At 37.7% G+C, this 16,902-nt stretch overlaps 1 protein-coding gene across 1 annotated transcript; it reads left to right on the top strand.

The window, feature by feature from the left end:
* Window positions 1-297: 297 nt before the first annotated feature.
* Window positions 298-14,730, top strand: LOC139745098 (proton-coupled zinc antiporter SLC30A9, mitochondrial-like). The gene is made up of 15 exons (XM_071655519.1): window positions 298-441; window positions 1,996-2,295; window positions 3,243-3,381; window positions 4,903-5,004; window positions 5,576-5,658; window positions 6,600-6,658; window positions 7,215-7,270; window positions 7,778-7,936; window positions 9,351-9,526; window positions 10,058-10,129; window positions 10,812-10,970; window positions 11,722-11,836; window positions 13,340-13,469; window positions 14,053-14,166; window positions 14,514-14,730. The coding sequence occupies exons 1-15, from the start codon at window positions 360-362 to the stop codon at window positions 14,556-14,558; spliced, it is 1,791 nt and encodes a 596-aa protein (XP_071511620.1). The 5' UTR covers window positions 298-359; the 3' UTR covers window positions 14,559-14,730.
* Window positions 14,731-16,902: the final 2,172 nt, after the last annotated feature.

The raw sequence follows: 16,902 nt of genomic DNA, 5'->3' as shown, positions 1-16,902 counted from the left end.
CTGATACGATAGAAGATGAACGTTTCTCCGCGTCAACCAGAGTTAAAAGGTTTCGATTGTTTGATAATCACGAAAACAAACTAATGTTCTCAAAGTGATTTTTTTTTTCGTCAAAGAGTGATTGTAACAGCTTTCAACAAGAATGCGAATCACAACACATGCAAAAGCAAGGGGACACAAACACACACACACACAAAAAAAAAACTACACTGTAGTTTTTGAATATTATTATGTTATTCTAAAACGACTTTGGACAAGACTACGTGTACAAGTCCAATTTCACGGTAAAACCGAGAGGCGAATGAATTGAGTATGAAATCGCCGTCATTTTCCCGGATTAGATATCTTGATCCGTCGGCATGATGCTGCGAAATCCTATTGTTGGGAATTTAGCTTTGTCTGTGTGCAGAAAATATTCAACGAATGCCAGTAAAGTCTCTGGTAAGCCACGACAATATCTGTAAACAATTTGTCAGTTGATGAATTTGGTCTTGTCCCACCCGTTCATTTTTGTGCTGTGTTTTGATGTCGTTGTTGCCGGTATAATAAAGGTCGTTGCGCGATCGCCGTCGGTACACAAGTACAGAAATACATCAAAAGAAGCCACATCGTAGGTCATGCGTATAGCAGAAATACGGGTTCAGCATGTAGTTTACATGTACTTCAGCACTGACCCGATTTTACCCAACATGACAATCTGTTGTCATTAATACATTACTCAAAATTTAGGTTTTGCTATTTTGTGAGCGTGGTAAGTGAGAATCTCGTCTAATTTTCATGTGGGACGTGTACAGTCATCAATCTTCTGACTGCATTGATTGTCATTGACATTGAGACAGAAAGTTGAATATTCTAATGTACATGTGCTATACAAAGGTCTTTACACTTTGCAGTGACAACACGGGGATTTTTTTATTAGAGAAAATTAAAGTAAACAACATGCAACTGCCATCTATCTCTATACTGTACTAATGGAGTAGTTTTAAAATTAAATTTAGACAGAAAAATCTATTTGTCTGGAGTTCTCTCTTTTTTAAAAAACTTATTACAGCTCTCCTCCCATGAAGCCAGATGTTGTTGTCTCTGCGGAACATATCCCTGATGACAAAATACAATACCGATCTTTCGGTCAAATGAAGTGATCTGGCTTTAATGATAACAGTACACAGTAGTGAAAACTGTACTTTCAAATAACATTACCAAATCCTGTGTTGAGTGGGGATTCCCCAGGAAGCAAGGATGACAGTAAAAACAGTTTCCTATCCTATACAGAAGCTCCACTGCATAGGACCTAACTGTGAATAACAAGACCTGTATTTAGAGTGGGAATTCCCTAACCCCGTCGCGGGGCGCTGTACGTATTTGTCCGTATGGGGTCGCTGCTGCGGTTAGGAATTCCCCAGAATCTATGGTCTATTCCTTTGTGATAGTGATGCTACATGTAGGATAACTATACACAGCCCAGTCGCTGTAAAAATGCGACAGGGCTGTACCGGGATGGTGCACAACAACAAAGCGAACACAAAGAGAACATGCCAATCGCATTGAGTTTTGATACTTGACATCATTTTTGTCACCTCAAACTCATTAAAGACAATCTTCATTAATTAGACTTCATGTCTATGTTATCGATATTGACATAGACAATTTACAACTTACCGAAAGCGAAGATATGCAGCGTGTGTGAATGGTACATCGTCTTTCACTGACGGCCATCAGTGCACCTCCGATCACGTGAACTCCCGATGTACCGTTGCAATAAGTTATAGATATTGCTAACACTAAACGGAAAAAAGGTGTAACCTGTGGCTTGACAAGATAAATGTTCATTGTATTTTCAAATTCAGCTCATGTTAATTTATGGGTCTTACATAATATGCATGTATTTTTAAACAGTTCTAAATGCTTTGCATCTGGAACTATTTACAGTACATGCATTCATTGCTATTATTCTAAATGAGTATTGATAAATCTACGTGTATGTTTGCATCACAGCATGTTTGCATCAAACAGTCAGGACCCTGCCATCGGCTTCACCTGCGTCATGGAACCAAGTTGCTCTGTGTAGGTGGCGCAGACACCTCCTCTATGTAGTGCAATCAAACAGACCAAGGAATTGTAGAACTTTGTGCTCAGCAAACAAACAGCCAGGCAGTGATGGCCCAGAATCGTCGTCTGATGTTCAGCCCGAAGAGCCGTTTGTGGTGGCCACCGTTAAAACTGACAAGAAGAAAGTAGTGAAGGAGGAGAAGAAAGAGGCTGATGCCGTGGCAGGGGGAGAGACCAAAACTGCATGTGAGTCTCTTGTGTATTAATGAATGCTTTCTCCCTATTGATACTGTAAGGCAAGATATTTTTGAGGCATAAAATTTTTGCAAATCGTCACTGGCATTCATTGCATAATAGTATGGACAAGAACTTTTGCATACATTGCTTATACATTTGAATTTCCCCAATATTGGCTCTCGTGAAATTTGCGAAACTAAAATGCATGCAAACATTCCTCATTTTACAGTATAATGAGGTGTACAGGTACACAGACCTTTTAGTCTATGCATCACAAAACTTTAAAAAAAAAATCATTTCTGTTATGAAATTTACAGCATGCTGTTTTGGGTCATCTTGGCCAGTTTTGGATTTTTTGTGTTTTCCTGACACAGTTACCTCTTTTCTTTTGTCAGATGGAAGTATGGAAGCATAAAGTTAGATATTCATTGGTGGGTTTTTGTAAAGCTTGTGGAGAATGTTTTTTTCTGTCTCAAATTGGTTTTCTCTCTTTTCCCTCAGTGAAGTACTGTGCATATACATTTTGTAAGTAAGAGTGTGCATGAAACCCTACAGAAGCTTGAGAAACAGCAAGGATTAAAACAGCTTTCATACTTGACATTATTGTAAGTATATTTGTAATGCATGTACTAAGGTCTGTCCCTTCACAGTAGTTGCCATAGACTTGTAAATCTCAATTTTGTTCCTAACACAGTAATTCATGACTCAGTGCACTTGAAAACGCCCTTATTTTCAAAGCTTCTTTTCTTCAGACAAGCATTCTTACTCGCTTGATTTTCCATCAGTGAATTTAAAAGCACATAATTTTGATGATTTATCCAAAGTTTAAATACTACATGTAAGAATCTCTTTTGCACAGGTTGTCATAAAAATAAGCAAGATAAAAATCAGCAAGAAAGAATCATTTTATGTTTTGCCTCCATGTTCGTGATGTGTCTCTGTTTGGCTCCCTTTAGCCGAGAGGCTTGCCAGCATGTCAAAAGCCATCTTATCATACAAGGAGAGGAGGAGGAAGGTGGACTACAGTAAGAAATACACTGACAACAACACACTCACAGCAGTGCGTGCCATGAATGACTACCTTCTGAAATCTAGGTGAGTCATGTAGTGTTTAATCTTTGCTGTTGCTTTCCCTTTAAATAAGAATTTTGAGTATTTTCTCTTTATTCATCCTTTCTTAAAGGGAAGGTAAACCCAAAAAGCAATGTGGATTGAGTGAAAGCAGCAACGTTAGTAGAACACATCAGTGAAAGTTTGAGGAAAATCGGACAATCAATGCAAAAGTTATGAATTTTTAAAGTTTTGGTGTTGGAACCGCTGGATGAGGAGACTACTAGAGGATATGACGTATGAGTGGACAACAATACAAAGAAAATATAAAGGAAATTCAACAAAAATTCACTTCCAGAGACTCCAACTCTCCCGTTTTCGACGGGAGATCTCCCGCCGAAAACCCATTTTTGCAAAATCTCCCGTTCTCCCGTTTGAGATTTAATTTCTCCCGCCCTGGCTCTTTGTCTCCCGTTGGAAAGGATTTCTTGCATATTTCTATCGTATGTTGAAAAAATAAGCCTTAGATAGCACCAGAGAGCATCTAGAACCCTAGGAATTTCGCGCTTCGCACACATCAACTTTGAGTCTCCCGTTTGCTCGGGGTTTCAGTCGGGAGAATCTCCAGATCAGAAGGTACTTTGGGTTGGAGTCTCTGCACTTCTCTAGAATAATGAAAGAGCAATGGACCAACCTCTTTCAGAAAGCAGGGGGAATAATTGCTACCCTTAACATATGTCAATATCAAGTTGATGGAATTTGTAATTTTCATGAAAAATGGATTTTTGTAGAATTTTCTTTATATTTTCTTGGTATTGTTGTCCACTCATACGTCATAACCTCTAGTAGTCTCCTCGTCCAGCGGTTCCAACACCAAAACTTTAAAAATTCATAACTTTTGCATCGATTGTCCGATTTTCTTCAAACTTTCACTGATGTGTTCTACTAATGTTACTGCTTTCACTCAATCCACATTGCTCTTGGGGTTTATCTTCCCTTTAATGAAACATACCAAATATGCCCCAAACTCTGGAATATCCTTCCTAACGACATCAAAGCATTTATGACATGTGACTCCTTCAAGAAACATTCTAAAACTCTTCTGGTTTTGTCTAAAATTTTGCTCTGTACTTTAATATGCCCTTTGAGCACTCTACAGAGTGGTTTTGGTACAATATAAGTTGAATATATAATTGTTATTATTTTCATTATTCATAGTAAGCACTGGCAATTTTCATAGGGGTTAACCTGTCGACAGTAATTGTGATATTATAATCCAGTGTGGTTATTGCATGGAAGATGCAATTCATGCAAGCAGGGTCCTAATTGTGGCAATGGAGAAAGTGATCCCTATGAAAATTTGATAACTCAATGAGCCTACATGTGCCTATGAGATATGCATTTAAAATACATTTTAGTGCACTCAGAGTACAAGTACATCCACAGCGTATGTGTGTGTGTGTGTGTGTGTGTGTGTGTGTGTGTGTGTGTGTGTGTGTGTATTTATGCTCTTGTTTCAGGATATCCAAGATTTCTGATTGATTTTTCTCCTTTTTACAATGTTAGTGATCTTGAGCAACTCAGGCAGACTGCAAGAAGAAGTCCGTATGATCAAGAGTCCAGCCAGCCAAAGATGATGGTCTATCTGCGTTCTGATGTTGAACAGAAGTAAGTTCAGGGGGATCTTCAGCACAGTTATCCTTGAGATTACATGGGGTGTGATGGTGTAGAGTTTTGTGCACTTGACAGGTTGGTTCTGGGTTCAAACCCTCTTGATGACTCCTGTATCTCCAGTCATCCACACAGCTTCTCTGTGTAGGTATTACCATGGAGATGCTAGAGAAGGAGTGGGATCTCTTCTCAAATTGTTTAAATATATGCATAAGTTCTATAGCATGACAATTGAATGCTGTCTATTTGAGGACATTCCAAGGTATATTTACATCAAAGCTTGATGCTTTTAAGAATTTGTCTGGTAGTATCCCCATGCCTATCCTTTGTACGATTGTATTTTCTAGATTTGCTGCAGTGCTATTATACTGGATAAGCTACTGTTATCTTTTTCTTATTTCTTGTATTGCTATGGTAAAGGCAGAGTGTTAGGTCCCTACAGCTGCTTTGGCATAATTTTTTTTTTTCTTGTGGTAGAGATGTAGATCTGTAGAGGAGGAAAAATGATCGAGATTGCATACACTAGATCATTTAATATTTGTTCCTTTGTGTCTACTTTTACCTCAAGGGCCATTGAGGTGTGGGGAAGTATGGAAGCACTACAGCTGGAGAAGAAGAAAAGGAAAGAAAGAGAAGCCATATATAAAGAACGTAAGTCTGAGATGTTTGACATGATTTCATATAGGGTCAAGATTTGCTATATCAGAGATACCAGAGTCAACAAAAACGTTATCTTTGCTCACTTTCTAGATCTACAATGGCAAGAAACTCAGAATTATTTTAATAGTTCGGCACATGAGGTTACAATATCTGTTCAATGCTTCATGCTCAAACTTGGCACTTTACAGAAACACTGACATGAAAAGACATCCTGGGATAAAACTTGATTGAGACTTGGAAAACTTGCTTAGGAAGGCTGTCAGTAATGTTGAGGGTTACCGGCCAAAAAGAAGGATATAATTATGCCAATGTTATCATCCCATAGGCCTCCCTACATGTGTGTTAAGATGCATGGATACTTTTCTTTTAGTACATGGTAATGAGCCATTTACCTCTCCTGTTTGAACTGATTAAAGTTCGATTTGTGGAATCCAGTTTAAATGTGAAAGTTTGCTTTGGATAAGCCTTTGCAGTTATCTGAATAATAATTATTATGAGATATGTTGAGAACTTGAATGTATAATGCACTGGTCTATTACCTGTGCACCTGTGTAATCCTAAGCCATTTTTTTTTCTCTTTCCTCTGTAAACGGAAATATAAGTAAACGGAAATATAAGCAATAACCATAATTTTCTTTGCACAAAAGTAGGTAATAAAAAAAAAAAGATACTGTACAGATTGAAGTCATGTCATCTTTCTGCTTTGTGTGCCCTCCAAGGATTCCACATTCCTGAAGTACATTGCAGTATCTTGAATGATAACCTTTCTCTAGGGAGGGAATTTTTGAAATCACAACCCTTCCTCCACATGGTTTTTAACCCATTGAGGATGATTCCCGAGTATACTTGGGCAGGCTTCTATGTGAAATGCGTGTTGTAGCAAAATCAAACTGTCCTCAACAGGTTAATACCCAAATTTCTCTTTGTGGCAGATCTGTTTCTCTTGAAGAGGGCTATGAGGGAATATGACCAGTTCTTTGGCAGTAAACAGGTAAAAAGTTGTTCATCTTTAGATAAGCAATGCTGATTAAAAAGAGAAAATGATTTATAATTTAAAAAACGTAATCAATACTCTGGTGTAAAAGATGACAAGCCATCCACCTTACCACCTCTAGTTTTATGTGACAGGGATAATGGAAAGATACAATGATATCACTTCCCGTACATTCATTGCAGTGCAGTAGAAAATAGACATAGTTTCTGTGCTCAACAGGCAATTTCATTTTTATTATTGTTTTCATATTAAGTAATCACACCACTCTGATGAGGCCTTCTACAGGAATATTTGTTTTTCAAGGCCAAACTTGCATTATTCGTACTGCTTGGGTGTCAAAGCTATACACATTTTTCTCATCAGATCAACTTAAGATCTTACTTTTTCCTTAGTCTTCATCATCATCACCATCATCAAGTGCACCTTTAACATCTATTTTGAAGTTGTTGATGTTGCAATTTGATACTATGAGAGAAAAGGTTAATTAGAATGAGTTAGAATATCGTCTGGAGTAATTTTGTTATTAACTTTTCATGCATTTGTATCATTTCAGGCATCACAGAGCGTGTTCGCTGGGCCTGGGAAAGTTGTCCTTTCAGCCATTGCTATGTGAGTATCACTTGCATTAAACATGCCAAGATGGCAGTATCTACCATGTAAATGATTTGATTTTGTTGACAGTGTATCTTTCCAGCCTTCCTCCAAACTTTCTACCTCAGAGGCTGACTGCCTTATGAGCGGCATTTGGTAATTTCATCCAGTTTTGAATGTTTCCTTAGTTGCCATAAATGGTCAACTTACTTTGCTCTTGCGTCATGCTGGACAAGATCAGGATAATTTTTTTTTTCTTTCCAAGGTGGTTGCTATGTAATACTACATGTGATTGCATCCAATGTTTTGGAATTGTATTGAAGTCACAGTTAGTGGAAGAACCTCTCAGTAGCACCATCTTTGAAATGCCACCAGTATTACCTGCACATAAGTTGCTTGAAATGAGTAGACCCACCTGGCATTGCTGCCAATGAATACAAGTTTTCATCACTATTAGTTGTTATATAATGAGGGGAATTGCTGTTGCTGATTAATTTACATTTGTTTTGTCTTGTTGCCTTTTAGCAACGCCACCAACTTCCTGTTTAAGCTGGTAGCCTGGATGTACTCGGGTTCTTCCAGCATGTTCTCCGAGGCCATCCATTCAGCGGCCGATGTCTGCAATCAATGTATCCTATTCCTGGGCATCCGTCAGTCCATCAAGAAACCATCTCGTGATCACCCGTGAGGATACCCCCCCCCCCCCCCCCCCCCACATCATCTCGTCCCTTGATGATAAGACACCTTGACCATTGAGTACTGTAAAACCAGTAATTCTTATGTGCATTGTAATTTCGCAAATTTCGCGAGAGCCAAGATTTGTGAAATTAAAATGTACATGAAAGTTCTTGTGTGCACTATATACGCATTGAATGCCGGTGACAATTTGGGGAAATGTCATGCTGCAGAAACAAGGCTGTTGGCTCCAATTCGTGAAAATTTAATGCTGCAAACATTTGTGGTTTTGACAGTATGCCTCTTGATAGCTGAATTGAAGTGAAATGGAATGGAATGGAACACAATGAAATAAAATCTTATTTTACCCGTTAAGTTGGTAATAGATGTAAATTTTATACATTTCATAAAAGAGATAGATGAAAGAAGCTATGGAAGAACAGTTGTGTCGGTAGAGGTTTCAAATGTGTGTGAATACCACAGAGAAATTAAGGAAAGGGGATAAAAGTTCATAGAGTGAAATCATACCATTGATTGGTAAGAAGCAAAATAAGCCTTAACCCTAAAAAGCGTGAAATTTTTTGACTGCGCCGTTCGCTGACTTTTTACTTTCAAGTCTCGCGCATCTTTTGACACCATTTTTTTGAAAATTGCGCATACCATTATGACGCTGCACGACCTTTTATACATGCCTATCAGACCGAAAATGGCTCAAAAACATGATTTCGTGTGTAAAGTCTATGCAAATGGAGTTTTCTCACCTTATTCATAAAGATATGATTATTTTCACTTTCATAGGCTGAAATCAATTAATTTTAGCATAATTACGCTTTGAAAAGGTTCTGTCATAAATTTTGCGAAAAAAAAAGATAAATCAAAAGGTCAAAAAACAAAGAAATACATAAGAAATTCATAGAACAATAAAATACATAAGAAATTAAGTTTGATACCGGATTTTTTTTTCAAGTACATTGTTAGGAATGCTGCAAAGATTAGGATTCTAGGAGCTTTACTTTCTGATTTAGAGCAAAATGTATGATTTTATACATATATTAGCATAATTAATTAGTATAACGAAAATTTCCATTTCTTTTTGTGTAATGTGGTAGATTACGCCACAGGTAATGCATGTGCCAATTTTCATGGCGATTGCGCGATCGACGGCTGAGATCTCGAGGGGTTGAATCAACCCCCCCCTCGGCCACAGAACACCCCAAAAAGCCCGGCCTGGTTAGGGTTAAAGTATGACATGATGACATGATACTCTATATTGTACTGATTGCCCTGTGAATATAAAGAACAATGTAATGAACAAAAAAAAAAGTAAAGATTGGACAGAAAAATATAAATACTCTCTGAACAATGCATTGCCAGACTCCATCTTCTGAACACCTTTTCTGTACTTGCTAAATTTCAATCCCAGATACGGGTACAGCAACCTGCGCTACGTGTCGTCCCTCATCAGTGGAGTGGGCGTGTTCTGTGTTGGGGCGGGGCTATCCTTCTACCATGGCATCACGGGCCTGATGCACCCGGAACCAATCCACGACCTTCTCTGGTCGTACTGCATCCTGGGTGGATCACTTCTCACAGAAGGGGGTAAGCAAAGAGTCTTTTGATGCTTCATCATTTTCTTCCAGTAAAGGTAGAACTTTCATATCTTTTGTATGTGTGTGATATATCTAATCTTTTATTTCCACTGATAATTTTAATTCTAATTCTAAACACTTGGAAAAAATAAAATAGCAACAGAAAAAAAGACAGGTAAAGAATATGAGACATGACTACCAAAAAACAAAGTTACAACATTGCCTGTGAATGACAGATTAATTTTAAAATACATTCAAAAATAATATGTTTGAAAGACAGCAGAAATTATTTCAAGGAATAGCATGCAAAAACATTAAATCTGTATTATTGTGTAGATCTGTTTCCCAGCCATTTTCCTCATTTGAAAGCTTCCATTCTGTTTGGAAATTTTCATCTGTTATGATATGAAGAATTGTAAGGTGTCATATTCTTGTATCATTTTCTGTACAGAAACGATGTAATGATAATTCAATGATGATAAACCAATTGTATCAATATTTCTAAATGTTTCTTTTTACTATTTGTCTTTCTTTTTCATAGCCACTCTGGCAATTGCAATAAATGCCATCAAACAGGGTTCAGAAGCAAGAAAGATGCCCTTCTGGGAATATGGTAAGAATCGTACAGAATTGATGTTTGGAAAATGTTGAAGAAAAAAAGAAAAAGTTTGATTGGGTATCCTTTAAGTGAGAATTGCACATTTTTAGCAATGCCTTTTACATATATTTATGTATAAAATAAAGTTTCAGCTTCTTGCTGAAGCTTTCACTAACAAGTGATGCACACAAAAAGTATTCAGATAGGGATTTAGAGACGTTGACCCTGATGCCTTGCACAGGTTGGAAACAAATGTCATGTACCCTGGTATACATTGTGTTGCACACCCCAATAACCCTTGACAGCAACACTTCTTTAGTGTCAAATTCTACTGGTGGTTACAAGGGCACATATTATTCGAGAAGTATGATTAGATTGGAAGCACACACGTGCCAGGAAAGAAACAAAAACAACAGCAACAACAACCATAAAACTCGTCCAGATACATTGTTGCAAGACATCATATAATGATCAATTAATGGCAATGATTTTTCAACAAATACTATTGTTGCTTAATACTTGAAGGACATGTATACGTAATTAAATGGCTAAGCAGTGTTTTGCTTGCCGAGATCATACCTCAAGTACACTGTTTCCCAATTTTTACATTTGTGTCTCCAGAGCAGCATACATCTTACCAATTTATAAGGAATTATAAAAGAAAACTTGACCCAATTTTTGTCATGGTATTTGACAGTGTGGCGTGCCAGGGACCCAAGTGTGAATGTAGTGTTTCTGGAGGACACTGCAGCGGTCTTCGGTGTCATCATCGCGGCCAGCTGTATGGGACTGACCTCGCTGACTGGCAACCCCATGTATGATTCCCTCGGTGCCATTGGAATCGGGACACTGCTGGGTAGGGTTGATCTTCAAATCATTTCTTCCAGACTATGCACTCACCTCTTTACAGGTTATTGGCTTCTTGGCAGTGCTGAAGCTAACTTTTAATGAACAGAGGTTGTGCAATCCTGCTAAACCTTGCTGCAACACAATTGCCTTCATGTGGGACTGTGACGTATTGTAACAGCTGGGTAGGTCAGGATAATTTACATTGCTGTAAACATGGAATATTTCATTGTGTAAAAATCTATTTTCTTCTTGTGATCCATCATATCAGCATTTACACAAGAATATGTAAATAGTGTGAGTTTCTTCAATTGGTCTCCCTCTACAAATTAAATATGTTCAGTTCACAACTACAGATCAGCATTTGCGATCTTAACAAATATAATTTGTACAGGGAGACAAATTGAAGAAACTCACACCTGAACCTTCACCCCTCTGAATAATATCTTTCTGTCATTTAATGTGTAAATACTTGGTTAGGTTGTTTTTCTTTTTTTCCACGAGCAGCTAAAATGTTATGATTATGTATCATTACAACGTTCAGCCAATTTGATGTATGTAGAAGTTATCTTTGTTGCTGTAGCACCACATACTAATCATGTCAAAAAGTCCACATCTTACAGTATAGCCAAATTTACAAGCATCTCCAATCGCCTGACTACTAATAAGATAGTCAGTGAAGTTTTGAATACATCAAGGCTTAACATTAAGGATTTGGAACTATAATTTTACTGTGTCTACATGATGCTTGATCCATACAGGTGCCGTATCAGGCTTTCTGATCTACACCAACACGGAGGCTCTCACCGGACGGTCAATACCGGACGACCAGCTGCTCAAACTCAGTGAGGTCATGGAGAATGACGTCATGATCAGGTGGGTGTACTCTTAGATCAGGGTCAGAATTCACTGTGGAAAGGCAGGCTGTGGCTGCTGTACCATGAATGCCTTCCTGTAGAAATGACCTCCTTCCATTCCCATTACTGTAATACCAGAACCATTTGCGGCATGAAAGTTTCGCAAATTGGAGCGGACAGCTTTCTTTTTTTTTTTTTCAAAACATGAGAATTCCCTGAATTGCCACTGACATTCAGTACATTATGTAGAAAAACACTTTTACTAGTATTTTACTTTTGCAAGTCTCGGCAGCTCGTGAAATTCGCAAAAGTTTCATGCACAGGAGTATTTCTATTTTTACAGCGTCGAGACTTTTTGATAACATTACCACAATATGTGATTAATTCCAGTTTTGTTGTTGTGTTTCTTTCCTTGCTGTACGTCTTTGCCCTGTGGGGAAAGGTTCATCTTTGGTTCTGTGAGACTTGCACAACTCAGTGTAAAAGACAGCAATTAACCTGTTCCTTACGGGAACCTGGTATACTAGGTTTCCGTGGGAGCAACTGATATATTGGAACCTGGTATACCAGGTTCCCAAGATGAAGATAAGAGTGCCTACTTTCGAGGCCTAAATTCATGTTTCTTATCTAGGTGTTGAAATGCCCAGAAAAATGAGTTTGATAAAAAGATAAGAGTTCATTCTATCACCATATGTTCTCTTTCTGTTGGGAAAATGTGCATATCACAACATTATTTCCTTCTTTTTCTGATTTAGTTTGTGCCTGCTTTGCTCTAAAACTCGTATGATCATGTACATAGCGATCGAAGCTGAGCTCGAGTAGATTTCTGTGTTCGCTGACCCCAGTCATCCCATTCAAGTGCCCGGTTTTGTGTGGAACAAAAGAGTCTGTGAGCCCATCAGCGCACGCTCTATTCATACCTTGCACTCGATCGATATTTTCATTGTTTGATGGCACATGTAGTTGGAAAGGGGATACATGTACCGCTTGACTGCTTTCGCTCTGGTGGATTACCAGCCTGACCGTTCTCTGTCGACGGGCAAAAAGAATCTCGTTTGGGGGCATTTAAGACACTCAAAGAATTGCGGAAGGAACAGGTTAAGTCAAGGGAGAAATGTGGACTTTGCCTTATGAAAGAAAATCACGGAAATCCTAGTGAATCAAACAAAAAAGAATGAAGCAAAAACAGAGAGAGACTGGTATATGAGCAACCTGTAGGAGGTTAGAGTGTGAGTTCACTGAGAGATGGAAGATGTAGTAGTGAAACAAGTACAAATGGTGTGAATAAAATTTCTATTTTCTTTTTCTTTTTCTTTTTTTTTCATAAGTTTTGGGAAAGATGTTCAGATCAGGAAAGGAAGGATGAATGAATGAGAGCAAGGCTGAAAATGATGGAAGGGGGTGTTTTGCCTGCAGTGACCACAGACATGTTTTGATGAATAGATGTAAAAAAAAGGGGGCAGCCTCTCCTTGTTGAACATGACGTGTAATGAATGGCCTTTTGCACTCTTTTATGCAACAGGGGGGTGTACGATGTGAAAGCCACTGACATGGGCGTCAACACAATCCGATTCAAGGCTGAACTGGACATTGATGGGGCTGAACTGACCAGGTCCTACCTTGACACGCAAGACCTAGAAGTCCTTCTGAAGGTCAGTGCAGCTTGACCAATGACCATTACTAACAATAATATGCAGCTTTCCTGGAAGATGTCCATGCAGATGTATGGTGCTTTTGTCATGGCAGATTTGAAAGCAACTTATTCTCGTTTGCTACGAATATGTTATCTTACAAATCTCTTTTGGTTGTCAAATGCTCTTCTTTCCAAAAGTATCATTATTTGTACTGTGTTCATGGAAACTTCTTAACTTGTGCTATCACCATTTCTGTTGTACTGCAAACAGACGCAACACTTCCAATTACTCAATGTACACACAGGTAAAAACTGAGAAAGGACAGTGACATCTACAGTGACACCAACAAAAATTTTAGATATTTCTAAAATATTACAGATTGTTTTTCTGTTTTGATGAAAACAAGCTGTACAGTGTCATCTGAAAGCTTTGCAGCCTTGAACTCAGACTAAAATGTTTTTCCCCCTCTCTATTACTGTTAGTCACTCTCTTCAACTTGCAAGATTATACTGCCATATACATGCATCATCTGAAAGTTTTTCAGCCTGGAACTCAGACTAGAATATTCCCCCTTTCTATTGATGTTCATCACCCATTTTAGGAGATTCAGAACTTTAAGAACCTGGAGGATGTGGAGACCTTCATGCTAAAGCATGGGGAGCGTATCATCGACCAGCTTGGGGCTGAGGTTGACAGGATAGAGAAACTCATCAAGGTGGGTGTAGATGGACACTCCGTTACTACCTCCCTCACCACCACCCCCCCCCCCCCCCCCCCTCCCCCCATCCCAGCCTCCCCTTTTCCCATCTGGTCCTCTCCTAAATAGGTTTTTTACAGTATTTCAAGATTCTTGCTTTTAGCAGAGTGGTGTGAACCAAGATGAGATAGCACATAAACAGAGGTGGCTATCTATGTAATCTGATAAGTATGATAAGTATGCTAGTTACATAAAATTTCTTTCAAAGCTCTTATTATCTAATCATATTCATATTATCTTTGAAATGTGCAAAACATGATGATCCAACGATTTCATTTGTGTCATTATCTGCCCCTTCCATTCAGGCGACAAATCCGGAAGTGAGGCACGTGGATCTGGAAATTCTGTGATAGCTTTTATTTCTTCTTCCCTCCTTGCTGCTGATAACTTCCATTGCTGAGCTGTTGAATAGCGAGCACACAGGATGAGTGTCATCTTCTCTGCAGAAAATCCTCAGGTAAAAACCCTGGACACTTGACTGTTTTTTCTTCCCACCCAGAAGGAAACATCCAATGAAATATACCAGATGAGAGGTGTTTAATCATTTGAATATATTATCTCTCTTTCTTTTTCTTAAATGGTTAATTACAGTTTTCTTGAACTAAACGAATAAGAAATACTTAGTGTGGGAAATAAGGAGAATTAGCAATTGCAATGCACTTCTTTTGTTATTGGGGTTGAGGCAAATTGATGAAATTACTTTGATAATATTATTGTATTTTCTCTTTTTATATATATATATATATATATATATATATTTTTTTTTTTTTTTTTTTTTTTTTTGGGAAAGACAAGAATTTTCTTGAGAATCTTTCCACACATTTTTGCTGGAATTTCAAATGAAACAAAGGGATAAAAGATGTTTGTCAAAATTAAGAGTTAAAACATAATATATAAGAATCAAGAGTAAAAAATAGTTTATAAGATGCAAGAAAATATCATATTACAGGAGCAGATGTCATACATAAACTTTATATGGAACACAATGTTATGGATATTTTTGCAGAGAAGGTGAATACTCGAATGTGATCTATTATCACAAGAGCCTGATGAAGTCACAAATTATTGATATCTGGAGTTTGGTAGTTTGACATAATCTCAAGATCCTATGCTTTTTAGTGATATCCAGTTTGTTTAACTTTATCAAAAAACCATCCCGGTGAAATGGGAAAGAAGCTAGAAACCAACAGTGTTTGAGAAAAATTTGGTTTGAAGTTTAGATGTAGTCGAGTGGGCTGTCGATTATCCTTTTCAACACAATGGGTTAATTCATATCACCATAGTAACATATTTCATTAAATAAAATCAAACACATTCACATTTAGAACATTCTTAGAACTATGAAATTGGGGTATGTTGTATTTCAATATCAAACTTTGATTTGTCAACTATCATAAAATGACTTCTTGGTTTGTTTGTTGTTGTTTTTTCAACCAAATTGATATTATTTTCCAGTTTTATTACTTTTTGAGATCTACGACTTTATCAGGGTCATGTGGTGATGGGTCACTGGTGTATGTGTAGTGTACCAAAGTGCGATGAACCTTCAGTTTGCTATATACAGCTGTACTACGTGCTTTCTAAATAAACAAAACACTGTTCACGGTATGTGCTCTGCATACTTGAGGCTATAGATTTGCTCAGTTTTGTTTTTTGTTTTACATTATTTCATTGCAATGAAATAGTTCCTTGTTGGATTTTAATATTCTTCTTTTTTTTTCCCCCTAAGTGCTTTTGACTGAAATTCAGATTTGTTAATTGTATGTTGTGATGAAGCATGTTGGTGAGTCTCAACCAAGGTTTTACAGTGTAGATATGTATGCATTGCATGCGTGTATTTATCAACTGAAACTCATTACCTGAGATAATAATCTGTATCGGACATACAATGGGCCAGTTTGGGGATGTGTTTATGTTACGTGTATGACATAAAACTTTGCAAACATTTATTGAAGCATGTGAAAGAACTGTCACATTACTCTATAGTTGATTGGACAGGTTGTTTAGTCTTTGTTGAAAGCACTAAAGCTGTTTAATGTTGTGTGCAGTCTGCTCAGGGAAGGGTGGGGGGGGGGGGGGGAGAGGGGTATGCATAGAAAGGGTCGTAAAAGTTTACTTCAATTATCAAGAAAATAAATGTGAGAATGTGTAGGTCAAGAAGGAGGTTAGAGCTCATGTTTTTGTTTTTGTTGTTTTTGTGAGGAGGTGTGGGAGAACAAATGTATAAACCTATGGACTGTGAGAGGGATGGAGCTATACTTCAGCATTTAGAAAATTTTTGAATCAACAAAGTATTCACTAAATGTCATGTTTTGTTTTGTTTTGTATTGTTTTTGTAACACCGTCTGAACATTTACAGCATACCAGTGGATGGAATAGTAAGTACTCTGTCTAACAAGAGTGAAAACTATTTCAAGTGAAAGCATTTTATTCTGTAGAAGTCTATAATAAAACATGCAAATTGCATGTGAAAAAGTGGACAAAAAAAAAATGATCTTGGCATTATGTGGGTGTAGCACTGCTGAATATCAAAGGGACATAGCTCTGCTGATGGCCATGTATTCTCTGAACTACCAACAAAGCATTAAGTGTACAGGGCAACAAGGTATTAAACAAATTTGTTTTTAATCACTAGAAAAAAATATTTTCTTAGATATTTGGCATATAATCAAGAAAACAACCTCAAAACAGTAT

This window comes from Diadema antillarum, unplaced genomic scaffold, assembly GCF_040938485.1.
Source record: "Diadema antillarum isolate AM-2024a unplaced genomic scaffold, OU_Dant_1.0 seq00001234_RagTag, whole genome shotgun sequence".
In the NCBI taxonomy this organism is placed as follows: Eukaryota; Metazoa; Echinodermata; class Echinoidea; order Diadematoida; family Diadematidae; genus Diadema; species Diadema antillarum.
The sequence above is the reverse complement of the archived record's forward strand: the minus strand, read 5'-3'. Positions and strand labels throughout refer to the sequence as shown.